Below are 23,614 nucleotides of genomic sequence, written 5' to 3' on the forward strand. Positions count from 1 at the left end.
TGTTGTTTCCGGTTCTACTAAGAACCATGTTTCTTCTTAAGCTTTTTATTTTGTTATGTCTATGATTTTTAGGACCCATGTTTTGTCTTAAACTTTTAAGTACATGTATCTAAACCCATTTCCCTTCTCGTGATTTTTTGTTTATATAAGCATCGAAAATTTGCAAATCAGGTTTTCAGACTCATAGTCATTGAAAGTGTTGGTTTTTAGGGATATAAACTCGTATTGTGGTCGTTTTAGTGTTGGTTTTCTTTTAGTCGTTTTCAGACTTATAGTCGTTGTATTTTTATTTTTTTTATTTTTTTTAGAAATATGCAATGCAAACAGCAAAGATGACGTTGAGGATTATTGTCTTAGAACAAAATCATTGAAATGAAAAAACATTGTTGAGATTCAAATAATACAAACCAACAGAAAAGGAAAAAAGTCATAAAGGACATTAAGCCTTGCATGTCTTACGATTGTGTCCAATTTGCTTGCAATTGCCACAAGTGTGTTTTCTTCTAGGCTTCTTCTTCTCTATAGCAATCTCCAGTGCATACTTAATTCTCGATTTCTTTGGTCTACCTGGTTGTTGACGAGCTTCCGGTGGTAAACAGATCTTCGACACGACATTTTCGGGAACAGGTATATCAAAGTCCCTGGGCATGATGGCATTAGCATAGGACTTGCATAAATAATTCTTCTGAAAGTAAGGATGACACAATGATATCCGAGAAAGTTTTCGTTTTTCAGCAGCTGCAATCGCGTGGATACATGGAATCTTTTTTAGATCAAACCTGCGACACGAACATTTCTAGTCTTTCAAATTAACAACATGCAGAGATGCTCCAAACGTAACTTGTACTTGATTTGCATCTATGTCTTGACCTGACCGATGTCTACTTCAAATTCAAGTCCCTGCTCGGACAGTAACTGGTCGAAAAGCCTCACTTAGCAATTTGGCGTACTCTACACGACTCTACAAAAAATACATTGTCATTAGTTAGCTATAATCACCAATATACGGACGTGTATAAATTATGTTTGTATTAGAAATGAAACCTGCAAGATCTTCTCTACTCCATGAGTAAGATATGTAGACAAATTCAATGCATCATTTCTTCTGTCTGAAAACCATCTCGTCATCATGGATCTAATTTCTTCTAACAGTTGTACAATAGGAAGGCTTCTTGCTGGTGACATGACCTTATTCATTGACTCCACAAAGTTACTTGTAAGCAAGTTGTACTTATCACCAGGGAAATGCACACAAGTCCACAAACGTAGATCAGCTCTTTGAAGGTAAGCATGAATAGCAGGATTCAAAGCTAAAATCTGATCAAATATCCTTTCAAAATCGACTAATCTGTAAGCGTTTGCTGCCTTCTTTACCAAACCAAATGCATCCTGACCTTTAAAGCGAACTAATATATTCTATTACAAGTGGTATGTACAGATTCCCCGGCTAGACTTAGGATAAACTGCCATTATTGCTTTTTTAACGGATTGGTGCCTGGCATAAATAATGGCGAGACTTTCATCATTCTGAATCACACTGCTGAGTTGTCTAAAAAACCATTCCCATGAGGCATCATTTTCAGTATCAACAACGACAAAAGCAATCGGGTATATCTGAAATTTACCATCTTGAGTTGTTGCTGTAAGAAGTGTCCCTAAGTATTTTCCCTATAAAAAAGTACCGTCAACAACCACCACTTTCCTCATGAAAGGGAATCCTAAAATACTTGCACCAAACGCAAGAAACAAGTACTTAAATCGCTGAGTTTCATCCACCTCAAGTCGCGTGAAGGTTCCAGGATTTTTCCTCCTTAGTATGTACAAGTATATCGGAAGTTGCTCGTAACCACTTTCTGGTGTACCCCTAACCAATTCTCAGGCAGATCTTAGTGTCCGATAAGCCTTCTAGTAATCCATCTAACAAAATGTATTGACTTTAGTGATTAGTTGGTTGAAAACAAGGTGTAATTAATAAACAAAGAAAGCCAAGAAATTGGAAATCATACCTTGATTCAAAATTGTTTAGTGAATGCTTCGGCAACGTGCATTGGGAGAACCTTAGGTCCAATTCCACCAACGTAATTCTTATAGAGCAATCCAAGTATTTCGTGAGTAGCTTGTCGGGAACGTGATGAGCGTTTAGAACCTGAACTGAATTTGAAATTATCATGTCTATGCATTGTTTATAAACTCATGGCTACCATATACATACTTGGATTATCTTATTCATTTCATCACCCTCTGTTAATCCAATTAGTTGTCTCTCATTTTTAGAGCAGTTTCCCATACCCTTAGCCTATCCTTATTTCAAGCCAAAGATCATTTGTGTGTAATTGTGAGGTTTTTTTCGATTGAGCTTGGTATAACGTGTTAGGTATGAGCCGACAAGAGCAGTCTTTCATGTAGACCTACCCCACGCTTTTTGGGTTAGTTAGGACTAGGTGGAGACTTGTATTTGGGATTGGGAATGTGTATGGAATGTGATAATAGGTTTTTAAGATCAATTAATCCTAAAGCACTATCATGTCGTTGTAGCACTGAAGGTTGTCAATCCAAATGGGTGTGATGCTAACAATCAAGATGTGATCAGAAGTCACTAAGTCAAGCCAAGCAATAACAGGTTTTGGTGTGTTCTAGCAGTCCTAAGTGAATATGCAGAAAACAGAAAATCAAACAGAAACAGCAAAACACTCGACCAACACAGCTCTGTGCAGAGCAATGGATGAGGTCGAGTGACAGGTCGAGTAACAGGCAGAAAGTGAAACAGGGATACTCGACTGCACAGTCTGAAGCCAGACAACTGGGTGGTCGAGTATCAGGTCGAGTAACAGGAAAGAATTGCAGAAACTAAGCAACAGAGAACAAGATGCAGTAAACAACAGTAGAGTAAACAAAGAATTCAATCAGATAAAGAATTCCTAAGGATGGGGTAATTGAGTAATTTCATTTCCTCAGTTTACAGGTGATTGACATGCTCAATAAATTAACCCTAGACAACAAGTTCATTAACCAAATCTAAGTGCCACCGCAACAGAGACTCTCAAGCTAACCTAGTCCCAGACTCAATCACCATTGACGAGAGGTAACCTAACAGGCATTACGAATCAACAAGTTAAAGCCAAAACGCTCCCTGCAACCAATACCTTGGTACAGGGTCACGAGTCTCTGGAATTAGTGGTTCAGACATTTCATCGAACACCTTTTGGGCGCAGAAATGTCTGGGCTCAAATTCCAGTTGATCAGAAAGCAATAGGCATTAAGAACAACTAATCCAGAAGGGATCTATCAACCAATACTCAATCACCTAGCATACTGAGAATTCTACACTACTCTAACCCATCCTTAGAAACCTATTCACTACTCAGACATCATAACAGAAAGCATAAACGTTGAACAAATTGAAAACATGATAACAACAATGTAACAACAGGATGATAACAGAATGAACAACAGTAAACGAAATCAAGAACAGAAACTGAATACTGAATACTGAATAGATAAAGATAAATCCGGATTACAAAAAGTTTAGAACACAAAGTCTGCGGAAATAAAACTAGATAAAAACTTCTTGTCTGCGAAAAATGAGAAGTACATGCTACTTTTAGGCAAATATCCCGAAACCCTAATACTCAAAACGACCTGGGGGTCGAGTGGTCTCTTGAGATCTTGAAGCTCCTACTCGACCTCTTGGTCGAGTGGTTTTTCATGATCAGGTCCGCTTCTTCCAGATAGCTCGTCAACAGCTCCAAATCACCTGAAATCAACGCAAATATGCAACATGCACGCAAAACTATCCTAAACATGCAAAGTGATGACAAATGATGTGAAATGGTATAAAACAGTGATGATATGATGCTAAAATGATGACAAATGGATGCTCAAAACATGCAAAATACACACTTATCAACTCCCCCAAACTTAGTCTTTGCTTGCCCTCAAGCAAACAATCAAGAACAAGCTGGAGGTGAGGTTTAAAAGCGGGGACTCAGAGCCAAAGCACCAGATAGACCAGATGAAATCAATGTCCAAGTTGGAAGTTCTAAGCTGCAAGATCGAATTCTACTTAAAAACGTTAGCCATGCCTCATCATTCAGTCCGACTCATATGCTCGACCTACACAAGTTTTCAAATCTACCAATCCCTTTAACATTCATTAGTTCTGGAACGTGAATCAAGCAATGCATCATCAAAGAACTCATTTGGCTAAGGTAAAAGGTCAAGAGACAAAGATGGTCCCTTACAGAATAGGCTTCAGTAACAGGGGATCTCTCAAAAAATGATTAAGCTTTAGTAGAATGCTAAAGGTAAGTCCCAAGCTATGCATACAGAGATAAGATCCCATCTACCCAGAGTATATCAAATGAAGCTCTAATGGTAATTCCATCTCCAATCCCAATATAAGAACTTAACTGTACCCTTTGCATTCATGAATCTTTTAAGCCCTTTTCCTAATCATTCTTTTCTTTTCTCTTAACTCTTGGAGAAGCTTTCTCAACACTTTGTTACATCTAGCGGATTTGGATTTCTTTAACAACTAAGGTTCCTGTTTTTAACATTTTAAAACCAAGGGCTTTTGCCCATCTTCAATAGCTAACAAGAACTCTTTCTTTTCTTTACAAATCCCAAAACCTTTACTAGACTTTTTCTGATTCTTTAGCTTACTTCACCTAGAGTCTTTTACCTTTTCTTATCAATTAATCAACCCCCTTTTTTTATTTTTTTTATTTTTATTTTTTTTTATTTTCCTTTAAACACATCCCAACCCAAAGTATAAGCGCCCACCTAGTCCTATCTAGTCCGAAAAATGCGAACTAGAACTACATGAGACACTATCTCTGTCGTTACGAACCTAACACTTTCTACCAAGCTTAATCGGAATAAGACCTCACAAACACTCACAAGTGATATAGGGCTTGAAAGAAAGTCTAGGTTTGGGTTTGGGTTAACTGCTCTAATAAAGAGAGTCAGCTACTTGAACTAACAAGAGTGATCAAAATGAATAAGAAAATCCAAGTATTTTAGGGTATCCATGAGTTCAAATTTGATGCAGACATGATAATTAAAGATCAGATTCAGGTTCAAATTGATAGGGAATGGTATCAGATCATGACAGTGTGGTCGAGTAGAGCAATCTAGGCATGGTTCAGTTTTATTTCAAATTCATTGACTACGCAACAGACAACTAGCAACGAGGGCACTGAGTTTATTCGGTGAATCAAAATGCTTACAAGACTATCTCATCATCATCCCCTATGCATATGCAATAATCCTAAATGAAACATTCTAGACTCGATCCTAAATGTGATGCAACTACATGAACACTCTTTTTTTGTGAAATCATTTTCTGAAATTTTTCAATTTTTTTTTTTTTGGTTTTTCTATGCCTTAGATGAATGCAGACTCAAAAATATACACAATGCAACACACACTTTCTGAGCCCTCCCCCAAACTTAAATCACACAGTCCACTGTGCGAATAAACTTGGAAGAGAGTACTCAGGACAAATCCAATCACAGAAACAAAAAATGAAGAAACAAATCACAACAGATGGTATAATACAATGGTGAAGTGAGGCGCTTACCTTAGTCAAAGAATGAACGTAGTTGCTCGTCAATGGCTGCCTGTGATTGCTCCCAGGCTATAGACGAACCACCTTGTTCTGTATCAGCTCCAGCAGGTGGGTACTCGACCTCATCAGCTCTGTGGCGGCCAGCACCGCTCTGAGGAAACTCGACCTCTCTCCTTCTGCTGCGGCCAGCACCGCGGTCGCGTAAACTACGAGACTGCAGAAGTCGTTCGCTCCTACTGCTAGATCGAGTGAGTGTGGTCCTCCTCTTCCTCCCAGATTTACGAAGCTCGAATGATGAATACCTCGCAGGGACATGCGGAATCTCCTGCTCTCTAGGCTGAGGCCTGCGCCGACTTGGCTCGGGCGCGTCATATCTCCTCGAAGGCATGTCCTGAGGGAGATGTCCCTGCGGAATAGTTGTAGTGGAAGAGGAGCAGCTGAGCTTGTTCTTCATAAACTTGATAGCCCTGAGGCACTTGGCGAGTAACTTGTCCTGTTTCATGCACCACTTCTGCAGCTTGCTGTTGTTCCTGTGAGCTTCGCTCAAACTCCTGCTTTCCCTCGCAGGAGGTATATGCTCACTGAAATGATACATGCTCGTGTCAAACTCCGCCTCATCTATATCATCCGTCTCATCAATATCTTCTGTTGTAGCTCCTTCGGTATGACTGATCACCTCAGTTGGCGGACTACCCTCGAAATAAAGTTCTTCAAGCGCAGGCTTGAAGTCAATGTTCCTGCCCTCGAGAATCCTAGTAGCGTCAATGCAGGGGAGAAGAATGTTGGCGATTTTAATCGATGAATGCTCGAACCTGTAGCGGTGAAAGTCGCCAGCCATGTCAAACTCCAAGAACTCACATCTGCGCAAATGATCCAAGTCCATCATCCTCGGTGCTAACCCTGGTTCCTTGAGCCGTACTCCACAAGCTTCCAGAATTGGCGTCACAACGCCACCCACGCATAGTTCTCCTTTTTGTTTTTTTTTTTCTTCTTTTTTTCGGTTTGATGAACTCGCGGTCGAGTGTTAAAGAGATGGTGAGGCGGTGTGTCTTGGCGAGGTCGAGTGGCTGTGAAAGGCAGGAGAGGAGCGGTCGAGTGATGAATGTGAGCATGAAAGGCGGATGTGCTCTTGCCGTGAAGTCGAGTGAATTGAGTAAATCGGTGAAGTTGTTGATGATTTGAAATCGAGTACTTGATGAGAATTGGAGTGAGCGATGATGAGAGAGATCCGTTGAATCGAGTGAAGTGGCTATGAATGAGAAGGTGGTGAAACGGTCGAGTGCGTTTGTTGAATCGAGTGACTCGGCTATGAAGATGGTGGTGAAGAGATCGAGTGGTACTGGAGAGGTGATGAGAGCTTTGGCCGAGTGATGGTTGTGGGATTGGCGAGGAGTATTCGAGTGGTTTTGAGCGAGAAGTATGGTGACGGAGAACGAGAGTTTGTTGAGCTTGAGAGTGAGAGTTGATGAGTGAAGTGAGAGTCGATTGGTGTTGGGATGAAAATGTAAGGGAGAGGTCGAGTGGTTTTTAAGGAAGGATAAGGCGGAGAGGTCGAGTGAATGGGGGTTCGGTTTGTTGGTGGTGATGAATGAGAGTGATGGGTCGAGTTTATGAGGTAGTGGAGGAGAAAACGAGGTGATGAGGTCGAGTTAAGTGGGATGGGGGTCGAGTGATGGTGTTGACGTCGAGTGGGGGAGAAGAGATGAAAAGAGATTTCTTGTCCTTTGGTCTGTTGCATGGAGGACATGGGCGTCAGCGGCGGGTCCCACAATGTCTACTTGTCTCTTCTTTGTATTCTCTGTTCACTAGGAAAACTCCAGGAAATCCCGCAATTTTCTGTAGACTTGATGAACTCTCTGTAAGACTCTATAGCTCCTGTTGGTCGAGTAAAATGATGATTTAAAAGTTTTTGGGTTTTAAACATCACACATACTATACCAATGTACTCGAGTGCAAGGTCTCTAGGTGCAACAGAAGATTTTCAAAATTTTGTACTCCAACGTGTTGTACACTCGATCTCCAGGTCTTCTGTAGAGTAAAAGTTTTGAATTTTTACTCTCTCTCCACATTGTTCCTTTGTTCCTGAGAACCACAAACATAACCAAGACAAATAAAAAATAACAAGAAAATAAAAATTTATTTACAGAGATAGTCATGGGACTTCCTCCCAAGTGAGCTTATTTAAAGTCATTAGCTTGACTCCTTTACTCCTTTAATCATCAAGAAGTTCCTGGAGATGAACCGATGTCACCTCTAGAAGGATTTGGTCTGCTAAGTATTTCTTGAGCCTTTGACCATTTACTGTGAAGTCTCCACTCTTACCAGCTAGAGTGACTGCTCCATAAGGACGGACCTTAGTGATACAGAAGGGGCCAGACCATCTGGATTTAAGTTTTCCTGGGAAGAGTTTCAAGCGAGAGTTGAATAGCAGCACCTGATCACCAACCTGGAAATCCTTAGTGATGATCTTCTTGTCATGGAAAAGCTTGGTTCTCTCCTTGTAGATTTTAGAACTCTCATAAGCTTCTAGACGGATCTCATCGAGGTCACTGAGTTGGATCAATCGCTTCTCCTCAGCAGTTTTTATGTCAAAGTTCAGAAGTTTTACCGCCCACATTGCTTTGTACTCGAGCTCAACGGGTAGATGACATGATTTTCCATAGAGAATATTGAAAGGAGTTGTACCAATGGGGGTCTTGAAGGCTGTCCTGTAAGCCCATAATGCATCATCTAGCTTTGCAGACCAGTCTTTCCTTGTAATCCCAACAGTCTTTTCCAGAATTGTTTTTATCTCCCTATCGGAGATCTCAACCTGCCCGCTTGTCTGTGGATGATAAGGAGTGGCGACCTTGTGCTTTACTCCATGCTTCTTCAACAGGTTCTCAAAAACCTTGTTGATGAAATGCTTCCCGCCATCACTGATTACTACCCTGGGAACTCCAAATCTTGGGAAGATTATGGTCTTGAACAGCTTCAGCACAACTTTTGCATCGTTGGTAGGAATAGCAATAGCTTCGACCCACTTTGATACGTAGTCTATGGCGACCAGTATATATTTATTACCGTATGAAGATGGGAATAGACCCATAAAATCAATCCCCCATACATCAAAGATCTCAACTTCCACGATTGGATTCTGAGGCATCTCATTTATTCTGCTGATGTTGTCTTTTCTCTGGCATGAATCACACTTTGAAACAAACTCCTGAGCGTCCTTAAACATTGTTGGCCACCAAAAGCCTGCTTGAAGAATCTTGGACACTGTCTTGAACGTCGCGAAGTGACCACCATATGCTGAGCAATGGCAATGCAGCAGGATACCTTCCACTTCATCTTCTGAGACACATCTCCTGTAGATCTTATCTTTAATCCCAGTAGTAATGGTGTATGTCTCTGAAAAACTTCTTCCTTTCATAACTTGTCAGGTTGGGAGGCTCTACTCCGCACGCCAAGTAATTGATGTGATCAGCATACCATGGAGATTCTCCTTCAACATCATTCAGTTGGTGGAACTCTTTCCCACTGTAGCTCTTTCCGAAGAACTCTACAACCATGAGCTGCTCTTCTGGCATTGAATCGTCTATCGGAAGGGGTTCTTCAATTCTCATCCTTAACAGATGGTCCGCTGCACCATTTTCAATGCCTTTCTTATCTACTATCTCCATGTCAAACTCTTGCAATAAAAGTATCCATCTTAACAGTCTTGGTTTAGTATCCTTCTTGGCATACAGATGCCTCAAAGCTGCATGGTCTGTATAGACAGTTACCTTTGATCCAACCAAATAGCTTCTGAACTTCTCAAATGCGAATACAACAGCTAGAAGCTCCTTCTCAGTTGTTGCATATCTTCCCTGAGCGTCATCCAACGTTCGGCTGGCGTAATATATGACATGAAGCTTCTTGTCTATTTTCTGGCCTAAAACAGCTCCTACTACGTAATCTGATGCATCACACATGATCTCAAATGGATAGTCCCAATTAGGCGCTCGAACAACCGGAGCAGATACCAAAGCATCCTTGATGGTTTGAAAGGATTTGAGGCAGTCCTCATCGAATTCAAATTCGGTTTCCTTGCACAATAGTCTGGTTAACGGTCTGACTATCTTGGAGAAGTCTTTAATAAATCTTCTATAGAACCCAGCATGACCAAGGAAACTTCTGATTTCCTTCACCGTTTTTGGTGGCTGCAACTGCATCATCACTTCAACTTTTCCTTTGTCAACCTCTATACCCTTCTCTGATATCTTGTGACCCAACACTATGCCTTCCTTCACCATGAAATGACACTTTTCCCAATTGAGAACAAGATTCGTCTCTTCGCACCTGGTCAATACCCTGCCAAGATTCAACAAACATGAGGAGAAAGACGGGCCATAGCCCGAAAAATCGTCCATGAAAACCTCCACCATCTCCTCGATTAAGTCTGAAAATATAGAGGTCATACACCTCTGAAATGTTGCAGGAGCATTGCATAAACCAAATGGCATTCTCTTATAAGCAAAAGTTCCATAAGGACACGTGAAAGTGGTTTTTTCTTGATCATTAGGGTGAATTGGTATTTGAAAGAAACCACTGTATCCATCAAGAAAGCAATAATATGGATGATTAGCCAAACGTTCAAGCATTTGGTCAATGAATGGTAAAGGAAAATGATCTTTCCTAGATGCAGCATTCAACTTCCTATAATCAATGCACATTCTATGACCAGTTATAGTTCTAGTAGGGATCAGTTCATCTTTTTCATTTTTGACAACAGTCATTCCACCCTTTTTAGGGACGCAATACACTAGAGAAACCCAAGTACTATCAGAGATAGGGTAGATGACACCAGCATCAAAATTGGGATTTAACCTCCTCTGTGGTTCAATGCTAGAATATGATTCGTTTTCAAGATGGATCCTATGGTTGCATAAACTAGGTGAAATTCCCTTAATGTCGGATAATGAATAACCAATCGCTCTCCTATACTTTCTAAGCTCAGATAATTGCAGGTTCACTTCATCACTATTTAACTCAGCATTAATGATCATAGGGTAAGTAGAGTTTGGACCAAGGAATGCGTACCTTAGACCTTTTGGAAGTGGTTTGAGATCAACCTTCGGTGCCTTAATGCTAGTTCTAGAGTAATTAACTAGAACTTGATTTTAGGATAATAGGTATACCCACTATAGGGTATCTATTACTTGAACTATCTTAGATGAGCCTAGTATTTAGATGCGGACTAGCGTCGATTTAGATACTTAGGTGAACTTATCAAACCCGATTATAATGCTTGCTTAGTTCTAGATAGTTACAAGAGAGTTGGGATCAATACTATTAAGCATAGTGAGTAGCACGACACATCACCGGTTACTCTATATTAGTCATTTGAGTTCTATTCGATAATAATCCTAATTTACTGCTAGATCTACTATTCAAATATTTCCTGAGAATTTCCCTAAACCCGACGTCTTAATCATCTGAATCTAAAACCAATTTTTCTTGCTTTCTTATCTTTTATTTTTATAATATTTTCTGTTTAGCTTAATTCGAAATTGTTAGTCTACTATGTGATCTGAGAACTTTGTGGAATTCAATCCCTAATTGCTATAACAACCTCTTTATTTGAGAGAGTAATCATTAAGGTAATTTAAATCACATCAACATACTTTTTTGAATATATAATTGTATTTTTCATATTTTCTGGTTTCCCAAATATTTCAGTTCAGTATCAATTTGGTGTATGTTCTTTCGGTCCAAAAGTTTAGGATCTATGTGGGTATTTTCAAATTTTGTTAAGTTCGATTCCTTTTGTTTTAGTTTTAATTCGATACTTTGGTTAGGTTAATTTGTCCAGGCTTATATTTTAATAGTTTCTATATTTATTTTTCAAAGTGTGTGAAAACGTTTTCATAACTAAAAAGATCGATGATACATTTTAACAAAAGAATCTCAACAGTTAATAAATTGTCTCGCATGACAAAAATTTGGAAAATTCGTCGGTTTAAATGGTGAACAGAGATTAGGGGTTGTCATGACTGATTGCCAAACTAGTTCCGGGTACAAACATTAAAAGCATACATCCTATTATCGTCACTTAGAATCCTAAACCAAGGATTAATTCACATTATCATAAACATGCATATGTCATATTCTTAAATCAGTATAATGTGTATCCAAAGCAAACTGAAGCAATAATGTTTTCCATGATTTCAAATAGAAGAAAAAAAAAAATGGTTTATTTGAGAAAGATACAGGGTCAATAAGTCATAAACTGAGGCTTGAGTTATATTCCAAACAAAATATCAAATCAAAAGAACTTTTAGATCTTTGGAAGAAAAATTTGAGTCTTTAGTATGAGAGAGAGACTTATGTTCAATTTGAGTCATCCTTCATTACTAATAGATGTTTAGACTCTAAGGTTGTACCTTAGGATCAAATGTAGACTAAGACTCTATTTGTTGCGTTCACTATCTAGATAGCTCCTCACATGCTGGATACAAATTGAACATAAATCTTAAAAAGCAAGATAAGGCAAAGAGACTAATCAAATATCACCAACGTGGTATTGGCCCAATATTAAATCTTCCAAGTGAAGTGTTGGCTTCGACGCCCGATTGAGAGGGATCTCCGCTCCAAAGTAGATGAATTCAACATGGTGTGGGTCCCACCTTTAAGAGATATAAGTCCTTTGAACTTGAAAACTAATTAACTAAGCCTCCATCAATTCATTTTCGTATCAACTAATATAAACAACAACAATGTATTGCGAATAACTTAAATACTTAGAACATAATTAAACATCGTATGTAGTTAAAAAGGAATTTTATAATATTATTTCTGGTTATAAGAAAAAATTACGTAAAAATGTTAAATTCTGCGTATAACATGTGAAACGTCTGAAATTATATTGATAAGAAAATTTATTTAGTTATAACGGTAAATATAAATGAATATTTGTAATTCTAAAATAATACTTGAATTAATAATAATTTCCTTTATAATGCACAGTTTTAAATAATTTTATCTATATAACGTTTTGTTGTTGTCAAATATAGTGGAAGTACTGTATTTATACATGGATAATAGTAACATCAAGATTTCAAAACAAAAGAGAAAATAATCCAAACAATCATCCATTAAAATCTAAAAAGATCTAAAATTTCTTGAATAGTAAACATTAAAATATTTAGATTCACAAATATAAAAAAAAACACTACATATTATTTCTTAAGTAAATTAACCATGCTATTCGTTTCAGTTCTATTTTCCATCAATCGAGGGTAGATAGATTACTTTGAAAAAGTAATAAGAAAAACATGAAGGACAGAAAAGATTTAAGACGAAATGTTCTTCATAAACATTTTGAGAACACTTTATTTCATAAAACATATTTTTGGTTGCCACATATATCGAGACAACGTTATGTTACATAGAGCTGACAAAGTCAACGATTTCGACCACATCATGTAGCAGCGAGTTGGAGTTAACCACCCTACAATTCTGTCTGATTTGTCCTTGAGTTCCAGTGAGAGGTGTAATGTTTCCCATTCTATTCATTGCTTCCACAAAAGCATTGAAGAATTTTTGAGTGCCATCAGCGTATTCTCTCACCAAGGGGATTGTGTCAGTGGCATTAGGGCTGGAAAACAACTCTTGATCCGTCTGGATAAGTCCCTTTAGCTCTTTCAGATTCACATAGTATTTATTGTCAAAAACCGTCGGTGTGCGTAGATCGAAATCAACTAAGACGGTCTGGTTACCATTGCGGGGACATTGTCCACGAAGTGTCTGGAGGTATGTAGTATTAAGAGTAGGGTCGGGTAAACCAGTGTTGCTAAAGTTGTATAGTCTATCCATAATAAATTGGCACTGGTTTTTACCAAATGTGTGACCACCTAACCAAAATAAGCGATACGTTAACAATAAAGTATTTAAACTTATTTAATATATCTCGTAATAATTTATTACCAGAGAGTGCAACGAGATCAGAGGGACGGTCAAGTCCAACATTTTGAAAACTGGCCTTAAGTTGTGGGAGAGTGAAGAATGGAGCGGGAAGATTTGTATTAGCGAGAGCAAAGAATGCTTGTAAGCTATCTCTTCTCCCCAAAGGAACCCTCCAAGAAGGACCTCCTGCCTAAAACATTTATATTTAGAAAACAATTATTTGTTTACGAAAGTAATTCTTACCATGTCGAAGTCTTACTATGAACAAAACCAAAAAGACAAATGTATAGTATAAATTTTAAACAAGTAGATTCTCAAAGTTATGCATGGATTTTTTCAAAATTTTAGAAAATATGATTCTATTCTTTTTAGTTACCAAAAAAGGAGACTTGATATTATTATTGTATTGAAATTTGTTATTGTAATGAGACTTGATATTATTACCAATCCACTATGCGTTTTAAATATTTTTCACAATTAATCTTAAAGACATGTCTGGTATAGTAGATAGCCTTTTTATAACTATTGATTAAATCTAAATGGTACAACTTCCAACCTTCAGCAGTCCATATATTTATTTTTAATAGTATGTTGTCATGTTTTAATATGTTATCCGTGACGACTAAACAGAATAATTTGAGACAATGTTTATAATAAATGAAAAAAGAGAGATAAATTAATGGTGCATACCAAATTTACAGCTTGTTGAGCTGCGATGGTAAGTATATCTGCGCATGAAACAGTCCTTGGACATGCTGTCTCTACTGCTGCTTTCATTCTATCGATCACTGGAAATCCTCGAGCCGAGTTTGCGTTTGGAGCCGCATCTTTCTCTGTTCGAAAGGATGTTGTGTTGTCTAACAGGATCGATGCATCACAGCCCTATACAAACAAAAATTATGTGTTCACTAATTAATTAGTCAACATATATTGAAATCATAATGATATATAGTTTTTTCTTTTCATGATGACATATTTAGTATACCTACAAAAAGTGTTAGATTGCATTTTCATTCAATAAAAAGGTTTGTTCTTTTTAAGCAACGCGTGGTGATATAGTGTAAACAAGTTAGTATACATTTTAGTTTACATTATATTAATCTTCTAACGCATAAATTCAACATTATGTTTTAGGTTAACAACTACATCGATCTGATCAACTTCCCATAAATAATACACGATTTATATAATATGTTAATATGTTATTTTGTAACATTCAATAAATGATTGATATAAACTCCTAACGTGTTTGGTACAGTACGGGTCCATGCTTTTCTTAAATTATTATACGGATAATTTACGTTCGTTGAATGGGAGATCAAATTATACTAAATGTTGTGAAATCATTTTTTTAAAAGGCATGAGTCATATTTGACGACAAGAGCTAAGATACTCGATAGTAAAAAACAAAAATATCACGTCTAACTACCGTAAATTTTATATTGATATATATATACCAGAGTGGTTAATTAGCCCAGTGACCTATAAGTGTGGTAACATATAAATATTGGTCTAATTAATAAAACTGAGATTTATCTAGTTGGATCCAAATTTAAACAAAAATAACTAGACTAACACCTAAAGGTAGAAGAAACTTAACATGTCCCAATATTGAAGCAAAAGACCAAAAACCCATTTTTGTTTTTCTAAATAATTAAAAAAAAAAGAAGATAAATCTGTCGTAATAAGCTTAACCCTGATTTTGAAACAAATCTCTCATAACCTAAAATATTAAGCCACAAAATTTAAGCGTTTGGTAAAATGATATTGAAGTTTCAATAGGAATCTATCAATTAAAATCTGTAACCATTGAACAAACTTATATTTAAAAATTTGCCAGTGGCAACTATAAATCTATCATCATTGGATTCAAATATAAAAGATTGTCATTAAACGTCATATTTTTGTTATTATTAAAGAAATATATCACCTAAAACAAATCTGTTATAACTAAACATCATTCTAATCATTATATTATTTTATATTAGACAAATCTTTTACCATATGGCAGATTTATGTCAAAAATAATAAGTATAACATTACTATTAAAAAAAAATATGTCACGTACTATAATAAATCTATCAAAATTATAAAAGTCTGTGGGACAAAATAGTCTCACAAAATAGATATATCGCAGCAAATGAGTTTGTGGTAGAAAATATATAAATTTATAACAAGTAGATCCACATACTTTTTTCATTGTAGTTTTTTTTTGGAAAATATTTTTCTACGATGGAAAAGTTTTGAAATATATTTTTGACTTTTGTCATTCATATAAAAGATATTTAAAGAATTTCTATATAAAAAAAAGTTTTTTAAAAGCATAATTGTAACACAATTAACCTTTACAATTTATGAGATAGTTTAGTAATTAAACCATTAATTTTGGGTCATTCTGATTTTTTTCCCATAATAATTTATGTAAATACTAAAGCCCTAAACCACGTGTTTCCATTTTGTAGTTATCAACAAACCATGTGTTATTTAAAACTGACAAAGACGTAACTGGTTTTTCTTGAGTGGCGCTATTATCCCATATTTATCAGAAATCAATTATCATAACTACAAGCCTATCAAATCTGAAAATTAGAGTAACTTGATAACACAAATAGTTAGAACGAATACTAACGTAACTATAAAAATTTGAAAAGGGAGTCTTTGATGTAATTATAAAAGATTTTTCTTTCTTTCGTTAAAGGACGTTATTGTAAAAGATACTGACATATACAATTTCAAACGAAAAGGTATTTCAAATTGTATATCCAAAACATAAAAGGTGAAAAATTAATATCTTACATTGACGAAACAGTCGTGGAAGTGAAGACGAAGGATGCTTGCAGCGATACGAGGATCCGATCTTAGCTCGTTTACTATGGTATCCCGTACGATGGTAAAGACGCTTGGACATGTATTGTCATAGAAAGTTGGGGTTAGCTGAGCACTGGAAATGGATGAATGAAGCAGAAGACAACCCAATGTCATTAGGGTTGTCCAAGTTGACAAGGAAGAATAAGAGAAATTCATTTCTATAAGAAGAAACCTCTTTAATTGATTTAGTTTGAGAAGATGAGGAAACTCTATATCTTCAAGGATCCTTTTATAGGGGAATGACCGAATGGGTCCATAACATTTTGTGAACTAATTCTATTGTTATATTTTTATTTTTAACAACAGCTATTTCTAATAATTATTTTTAATAACCTACACTGTAAAATTTCATTCAAAAAATAATGTATACACTGTATATCACCACTAACTTTTTTTTTAATTGTATATTAACACTAAACAATATTAATAGATCCCGAATTCCGGATGATAAAAAGGATGAATCATCTCTTGGTTTATAGGACGTATGCTGTCTACATAAATCCAAACATTAATTAACGACATAAATATTAGTAAGAATTTCATAATGCCTACATTCATATACATCAACATTTACATGCATCGATTAGTGATTTATTTCTGTACACCTAAAATATATAATTATAGTTATGAATATAATTGATGAGATAACATAATTAAAATCATCTTTCGAAATGTATCTTTGAATTTCATAGATAATTGAAAAATATTTGACTCACTAAATTAAAACTAAAATTGAAATTAGCAAAATGGAAGTGTGGAAAATAAATATAAAAATATATTGTATATGCTTTAACATGAATATATTTTAGAGTCCAACTTCTAGCAACGGAACAAGAATATCAAACAACAACAAGTGTGGTTACAAAATAAAAAGAATCACAAATCATCTAGAACCCAATTTAAATCGTGATTATATAAATGTGGTTTCAGTATAATAGTTTTAAGATTTTTTTATAAAACATTCTTAACGCTTCGTGCAACTAAACTTTTTGTCTTCAAATATAACTTACTTATCGAAGAGACAAATTCTTTCTTATCTAAATTGTTTTATTCGTTAAAATTTCTTTTTTGAAAATATATATTAAAGTTACTTTTTTAGGGATTAAATAAATCGCTAATTTTTTATATGTTATATATAAGTTATTGAGATGACAAATAAAAAAAGTTTCTTTATTTTCTTGCAAATAAGTAGACTTGTCAATCGGGGTAACTTAGTTCGATCTTGCTAAAAACTCTTAAAACCAAATATATTTGGTCCGGTTCGGTATAAAAATATTTAATGCCTAAATTTTAAAATCCGGTCCTTACATGGTAGATAGGTTTCTTTAGTTTTTTTTTGGAGATTCTCTTTGACAAAAAAAAACAAACTTTTAAGTTTATAAATTTTTTGATATAAATGTTTTTTTATAAGATATCTTGAAAACAGTAAATCTATATATAAAATGAGCAAATGAAACCACTATCATTCATTAAACACAACTTAATTCGAAAACAAAAGTTTTAACCAATTTATTTTGTTTAAATTTATATTATGTTTCAAGATGTATAAATTATATAATGTGTCACTGACGATATATAGAGTATCTAAAATATGCATCAAAATGGTTGTTAATATGAAACTTTTTTCCGATTCTATGTATGCACCGTGGCCGTGGATAGTCACTCAACGGTCTTAAAATAGTTGTTAATATTTGCGACTAAACAAATATCGTCGCAATTTTCTTTGGTACATATAACACGTATCTAAAATAGTGCATTTGTAAGTAGTGTTTTTTTTCTTCTTAAAGCTCAAAACTATAATAAGTCAATTAAGAATGGAGTCCAGAAAGACAGCTTAAACTATTGTTAAATTTCAATTAGCTATCTAATTAGGTGAACGGTTTCAAATTTTTTATTTATTTATTTTTGTACATTTCCTCTTTTCCCGGCGATGGAAAATTGAATTTCTATTATAACGTCAAAATGACAAGTTTTCGCCTTCTTCACGTTAGCATATTTTCTTTGTTTCTAGCTGCCCCTTAGATTTCGTGGAATAATGAGCAATTGACTTTGGATTCTTGATGAAACTATTAGGATGAACAAAATATTTATCTATAGAAGACAATATATTAGAAGATCTGAGAACCGTAATAACGAAATTAGTTCTCTCTCTTCTGTCGTTCGGAAATATAATCGAAATATCCTTACGTCTAACACAAATCTCTGTGGTAAAGATAACGAATTTAGCGACTACAAATTTGAGCATTAAATCCTCGCGAAATCTCTATGACAAGATAACGAAAGATTGCGCCGGTGTTATGGGGAAGAGAAAGATTTTGCCAAAAAAAAATGATTATAGAGATATTTCTCGGTTTGTGAAAGTAGCAGTCGTATGTGTTCATGTATTTATTACAGCAGTAGAGTCGTTGTCCAGACCAAAAAACAAAGCCACCATAAAATTTCTGAGAACAAGTTAATGTGACGATGATCAGACAAGAGATTGGAAGATTCTGGAGAACATTTAAGAGCATCATTTAATACGAGAAGGTACATTATGACTATGATAGTGCATTTGGTTAGAGGAGAGAGGAGAAAAGACGATGAAGGATGTTACGAATATGTCTCCGCTTTGAAAGGTTTTTCGATGGCAGTTCCCCTGACGGAGACAGATGGATATAATAAGGTTGATACCGCGGATACAAACGATATCGAGCTAAGTTACCAATGACCAAATTTTGACCTGTAAGTTCTTTCCGGACCTTCTTGTGATCCATGCTATATTACGGGCCCAAGATGATTTGTTCGGACATTTTTTTAGAATATTTTCATGTATCAAATCTCGTTAAGATTAGATGAGGTAGCCCTACATAGCGGGTGAAACCCACGACAAATGGTTCTTAGAATCCGCAAAAAGGATAAATACAATAACATTGCATGTACTAACGTACGCGATCATACCAGCACTAATACACTGTATCCCATCATAATTCCGTAGTTAAACGCGTTCGGGCGAGAGTAAAACTAGGATGAGTGACCTCCCGGGAAGTCCTCGTTCTGCATCCGTCTTTTTTTTTTTGGGTTTGAACCATATGACGCCATAAAGTTTAGACCGTGAGGCCAAACTTGGCATGTGATACCTTTTCGGAAATCCCAAAGAGAGCCCTCCGACCACCGAAGCAGGACAATCGGTCAAAGTACCATTTTTTTTTTCCAACTCCATGATATATTATGAGACCAAATTGATTTGTTTAGACATTGTTTTAGCATATTTTCATGTATCAAACTTGATATAGCTCAAATTATCCTTAAGCTTAATCCCTCAAATAAGAGATCGTCGTGAGCACTTAAGGGTCGAATTTCAATAAGCTATCCTTGCTCACACAATAAACCTATGATGATTAATATTAAGCTAGACAAAGTAACTGAAAGTAACAGACAAGAAAACATTAAATCGAGTTGTAAATTCAGGAAATTAAAGCGTCAGGTCTAGGGATAGTCTCAAGAAATAGATAAACTATAGATCTAGCTATGACAAGGATTGTTATCGAACCGTCACTATTACAGACTAACTGGTGGTTCTCCTCATTACTGACTATGTCTAAAGCTAAGGATTCCCAACGTTGGCTTGGCAAAATCCCTAATCCTAAACATGCATGCTAAATAAGTTTGATAAGTTCACCTAAGTAAACATGCCGAGTCTTATTACACACCTATTAACCCGTCTCATCTATAATAGTTCTGATGATAGATGTCTTTTAGGGCACACCTATTATATAAGATCAAGATTTAGGTGATCAATCTAGAACTAGCAGTTAGAAATATTATAGATGAAGAACTCTAAAATTAACCCTAACAGGTTATCGATTTACTAATCCATCTAAATCCCTAATGAGACACCCTAAACCCAACAAGGAGACTACTCGGACATTATTAAAGAAACACAAATCATAATTTGAATAAACTGCATTGAATTATAATATGAAATAGAGTAAAAGGAGTTCAAAATCTTCTCTGTAGGGATATGATTTTTCTCTCTAAAAGTATCTCTCTTACACAAAACTTGCTTAGGTCTAAACAATGACCTTAAAAATATATTTATATATATAGGTTACAAAAAATATGCAGGGTCTATTTTGCAAATAAGGAAAACTTCTGGGACTTCTTAAAGACTTGATGAAACGTGGGAATTCCTTTGTCGAATAAGGGTGTCGATCGACATAGATGTGGTGTCGATCTACACCATTGCATGAGTAACGTTTCTGGTAGTCTTCTTATAAATGCAAATCTAATTCCCCATCCTCAAATTAGTCCTTCCCAAGGATTGTTGTTTCAATGAATAATTGTAGGAGTTATATCTTGATAAAATTAAAAAAACTACAAAAAAAATCCAGAATTTTGTGATTTCTAGGCTTAAACAAAAGGATTCACAAATAAAAGCGTTAATGCTACAAGCAGACCATAAATTGTTAAAGCTTCCATAAAAACCAAACTAAGCAATAAAGTATGTAACACCCGTCCCGCCATATAGACCAAGACGGCATGTTTTCATCTGATCTTGCCAAAAACGTTTTCTTTGAACTTCACACACGAACAAAATATTGCACACAACTCTTCACGCTTACTAACCTGAGGAAAAAGGAAAAAAGGGGGTGAATAAAGAATACTCAGTGAGGGGAATTAACTCTGCCCACTGAAACATAGACCACTTTGTAAAGCTATACAACCATCATCATAACATATAAACTTAGACACACACAATCAACCTAACATGCTTTAACTTCTAATACCACATTTATAATAATCATCTTATATATATATATATATATATATATATATATATATATATATTATATATATAAACATACACATCGTTAGGTCAAGTCATCCCCGTGACGACTAGAACCTCATGAGTGGAGGCTGGCCCTCATGGCTCAGACACTCATATTCTGGGCTCGTCAGCCGTTCTTGACCAGCTGTTAACCCGTCGGTCCATCACTGTCCACATCACTAGGGAGACCACAGCCCATAGCTCGATTCTCCTCAGTCTTACATACAAACATACATAATCATCATATATACATACTTATACTTAACATTCTCATACATAATATATCATAGTAAGACATCATCACCATACATGTCAATCAATAATCATCAAATCATATCATCACATCATCTTATCCTACGCAATCAGATCAAAGCCTACATACTATGCGCCAAGAAGCATAACAAAAGAAAATGATAATATGTTTCGCAAATACCACCCTCACCTAAACCTAGTTGAAGATGAAGAACATCTCTATTCTCTTTTCTCTCCTTTTAGACCAACTTACTATAAGAGCTTTAACTGCATACTCTTGAGCTCCACCTTGCTTCTCCATCAACCAAAACCTTACTCCATGAGTCCTAAAGGTTTCTGCAAAGCTTCAGCTCCAACCGAACCCGTTTCCCATTCAAACAATAAAAACTTGTCATGGTTTACTCCATACAAAACTGTCTCAGTAACATACTCATAAGTCGAGAACTAACCGTTAGAAACGTAATCCCACCATTAAATATGTAGCCAGTAGTATCAGATCGGACCTCACATGAATCTCCCACGTTCTTCTGAAGATGTTGCATCAGAACTGATATCTAGGTTTCTGCAACTTGATATGATTTTGGGCAACCTTTCAAAGTCAAATACGGATGGAGCTTAAATCCGATGGACAAGATGTCAGCTACACTGAGTTCCTTGAAGCAAGATCATTCCATAGACGTCTTGATCGTGATCTAATTCCTTTTGCTCCATCGGGAAAACGCATCGCAAAGCCAATAGTCACACACTGTTCTGGATTTATACTTAGCCCAGATTTGGACAGCTTCTGTAGTTACTTACCCAGAAAGAAACACTCATAACTTCTTGAATATAATCTTGATTCTATCTCTGTCAGCGGCTATGGATTCTTGACATTATGATTATTGCAATGACACCACATGCCACACTTGATTCTCTCTGATTCAACGGGAAATTAATCCTGAAAACCTCTACCTGAAACTACAATGTTTCTCAGATACTTTAGAAAAAACTGCGCTCTGAAAACTGTGACTATTCACCAATTTTAAACGCGATTTCCCGATTGATCTTACATCTGATTTTGGATCGAAAAACTGTTCTGAAAACTTGGGAACGAGATCTATTCAGAACCGTTAAGAACTCGCCCAAACTCCTTCGGACGTGACGGGAAACGGATCACCAATTCCACCACTTGAATTGTTTCCTTCTTTCACATATTCACACAAAAACTCAAAAGCTAACTTGATATATCTAATCAAGCCGTTGTTTAATGGTGATGATTCGTGACATTCGCTTTCACTCCACCCTTGTACGTGATCAAAAACAAAACCATACGCTCCAACAACTCCGATCTCAACGTCAATGGTGATGGTGGCTTGGGATCAAGTTGATTTGATGTTCTTAGGTAAGTAATGAGTTGCTAGAGATGATGACGTGAGAAGGCTGCGGGAAGATGACGATATAAGCATATATACATACACATGTAACGAAACCTTATTATTTTGTGACTTGCTTCACTTGGGCTTCAATGGGCTCCATGGACGTTTGTTTTTAACAAAACAAATAGGGTGGGTTCAAGGGATTGGGTTTGGGGTGTTACAAAGTACCTCGTATTTTTCCTTCTGCCTCAGGTTGTCTCACGATACCTTCGACAGCTTGACCCGCAGTTGTACCTTGACTGACTCCAGGTTCAATAGAAGCAAGCCCAACAGCCAACCCGGCAACAATAACCGAAGCAGCAGAAACATGTGGATTCATGATAAGTTCCTCACACAAAAATAAAGAAATAGTTAATGATACAATCATCCCTTAGGACGTAATTCTAATTAAGTAATCGCTAAGATTAATCCAGCCAAAAAAACACAAAAACTTTAATTGAAATATGAAAAAATATAATAAAATTATTGAATCATAAGAATTACTTTGATAGTAGTTCCTATCCATGGGATTTTTAAAAATCCATAATATATATATATATATATATATACGACTTGTTTATGCCATTTTTTTATTAACCATTTTTTGAATTCTTCCTTCTATTTTTATCATATTTTCAGCCAATTCACAGATAAAAAGGAAGAACTTCTAATCGAATCCCTATCTAAATATAGAAATTCACAAAATAGTAGAGCACATTCGGATTATATAGATCTTTAACTAATATATATATCTAGGCAATATCAAATATCACATATACAAGTGTTTCTTACATA

At 35.9% G+C, this 23,614-nt stretch overlaps 1 protein-coding gene and 4 pseudogenes across 5 annotated transcripts; all 5 read right to left on the reverse strand.

Annotated features, from left to right (window-relative positions):
* Nucleotides 1-439: 439 nt before the first annotated feature.
* AT3G32968 lies at nucleotides 440-2,171 on the reverse strand (annotated as a pseudogene; the record flags this gene model as incomplete). Its single annotated transcript has 1 exon — nucleotides 440-2,171.
* A 3,361-nt stretch (nucleotides 2,172-5,532) lies between these two features.
* AT3G32970 lies at nucleotides 5,533-6,614 on the reverse strand (annotated as a pseudogene; the record flags this gene model as incomplete). Its single annotated transcript has 1 exon — nucleotides 5,533-6,614.
* Nucleotides 6,615-7,784: 1,170 nt separating this feature from the next.
* AT3G32975 lies at nucleotides 7,785-10,687 on the reverse strand (annotated as a pseudogene; the record flags this gene model as incomplete). Its single annotated transcript has 1 exon — nucleotides 7,785-10,687.
* A 1,956-nt stretch (nucleotides 10,688-12,643) lies between these two features.
* AT3G32980 (Peroxidase superfamily protein) lies at nucleotides 12,644-16,671 on the reverse strand. Its single transcript, NM_180321.4, has 4 exons — nucleotides 16,295-16,671; nucleotides 14,189-14,380; nucleotides 13,520-13,688; nucleotides 12,644-13,446 (listed from the first exon to the last, which is right to left on the reverse strand). Exons 1-4 carry the CDS (start codon nucleotides 16,520-16,522, stop codon nucleotides 12,977-12,979), a joined length of 1,059 nt encoding a protein of 352 aa, NP_850652.1. The 5' UTR covers nucleotides 16,523-16,671; the 3' UTR covers nucleotides 12,644-12,976.
* A 4,084-nt stretch (nucleotides 16,672-20,755) lies between these two features.
* Nucleotides 20,756-23,284, reverse strand: AT3G32990 (annotated as a pseudogene). Its single transcript has one exon.
* Between the last annotated feature and the right edge of the window lie 330 nt (nucleotides 23,285-23,614).

This window comes from Arabidopsis thaliana, chromosome 3, assembly GCF_000001735.4.
Source record: "Arabidopsis thaliana chromosome 3, partial sequence".
NCBI classification, from domain to species: domain Eukaryota; kingdom Viridiplantae; phylum Streptophyta; class Magnoliopsida; order Brassicales; family Brassicaceae; genus Arabidopsis; species Arabidopsis thaliana.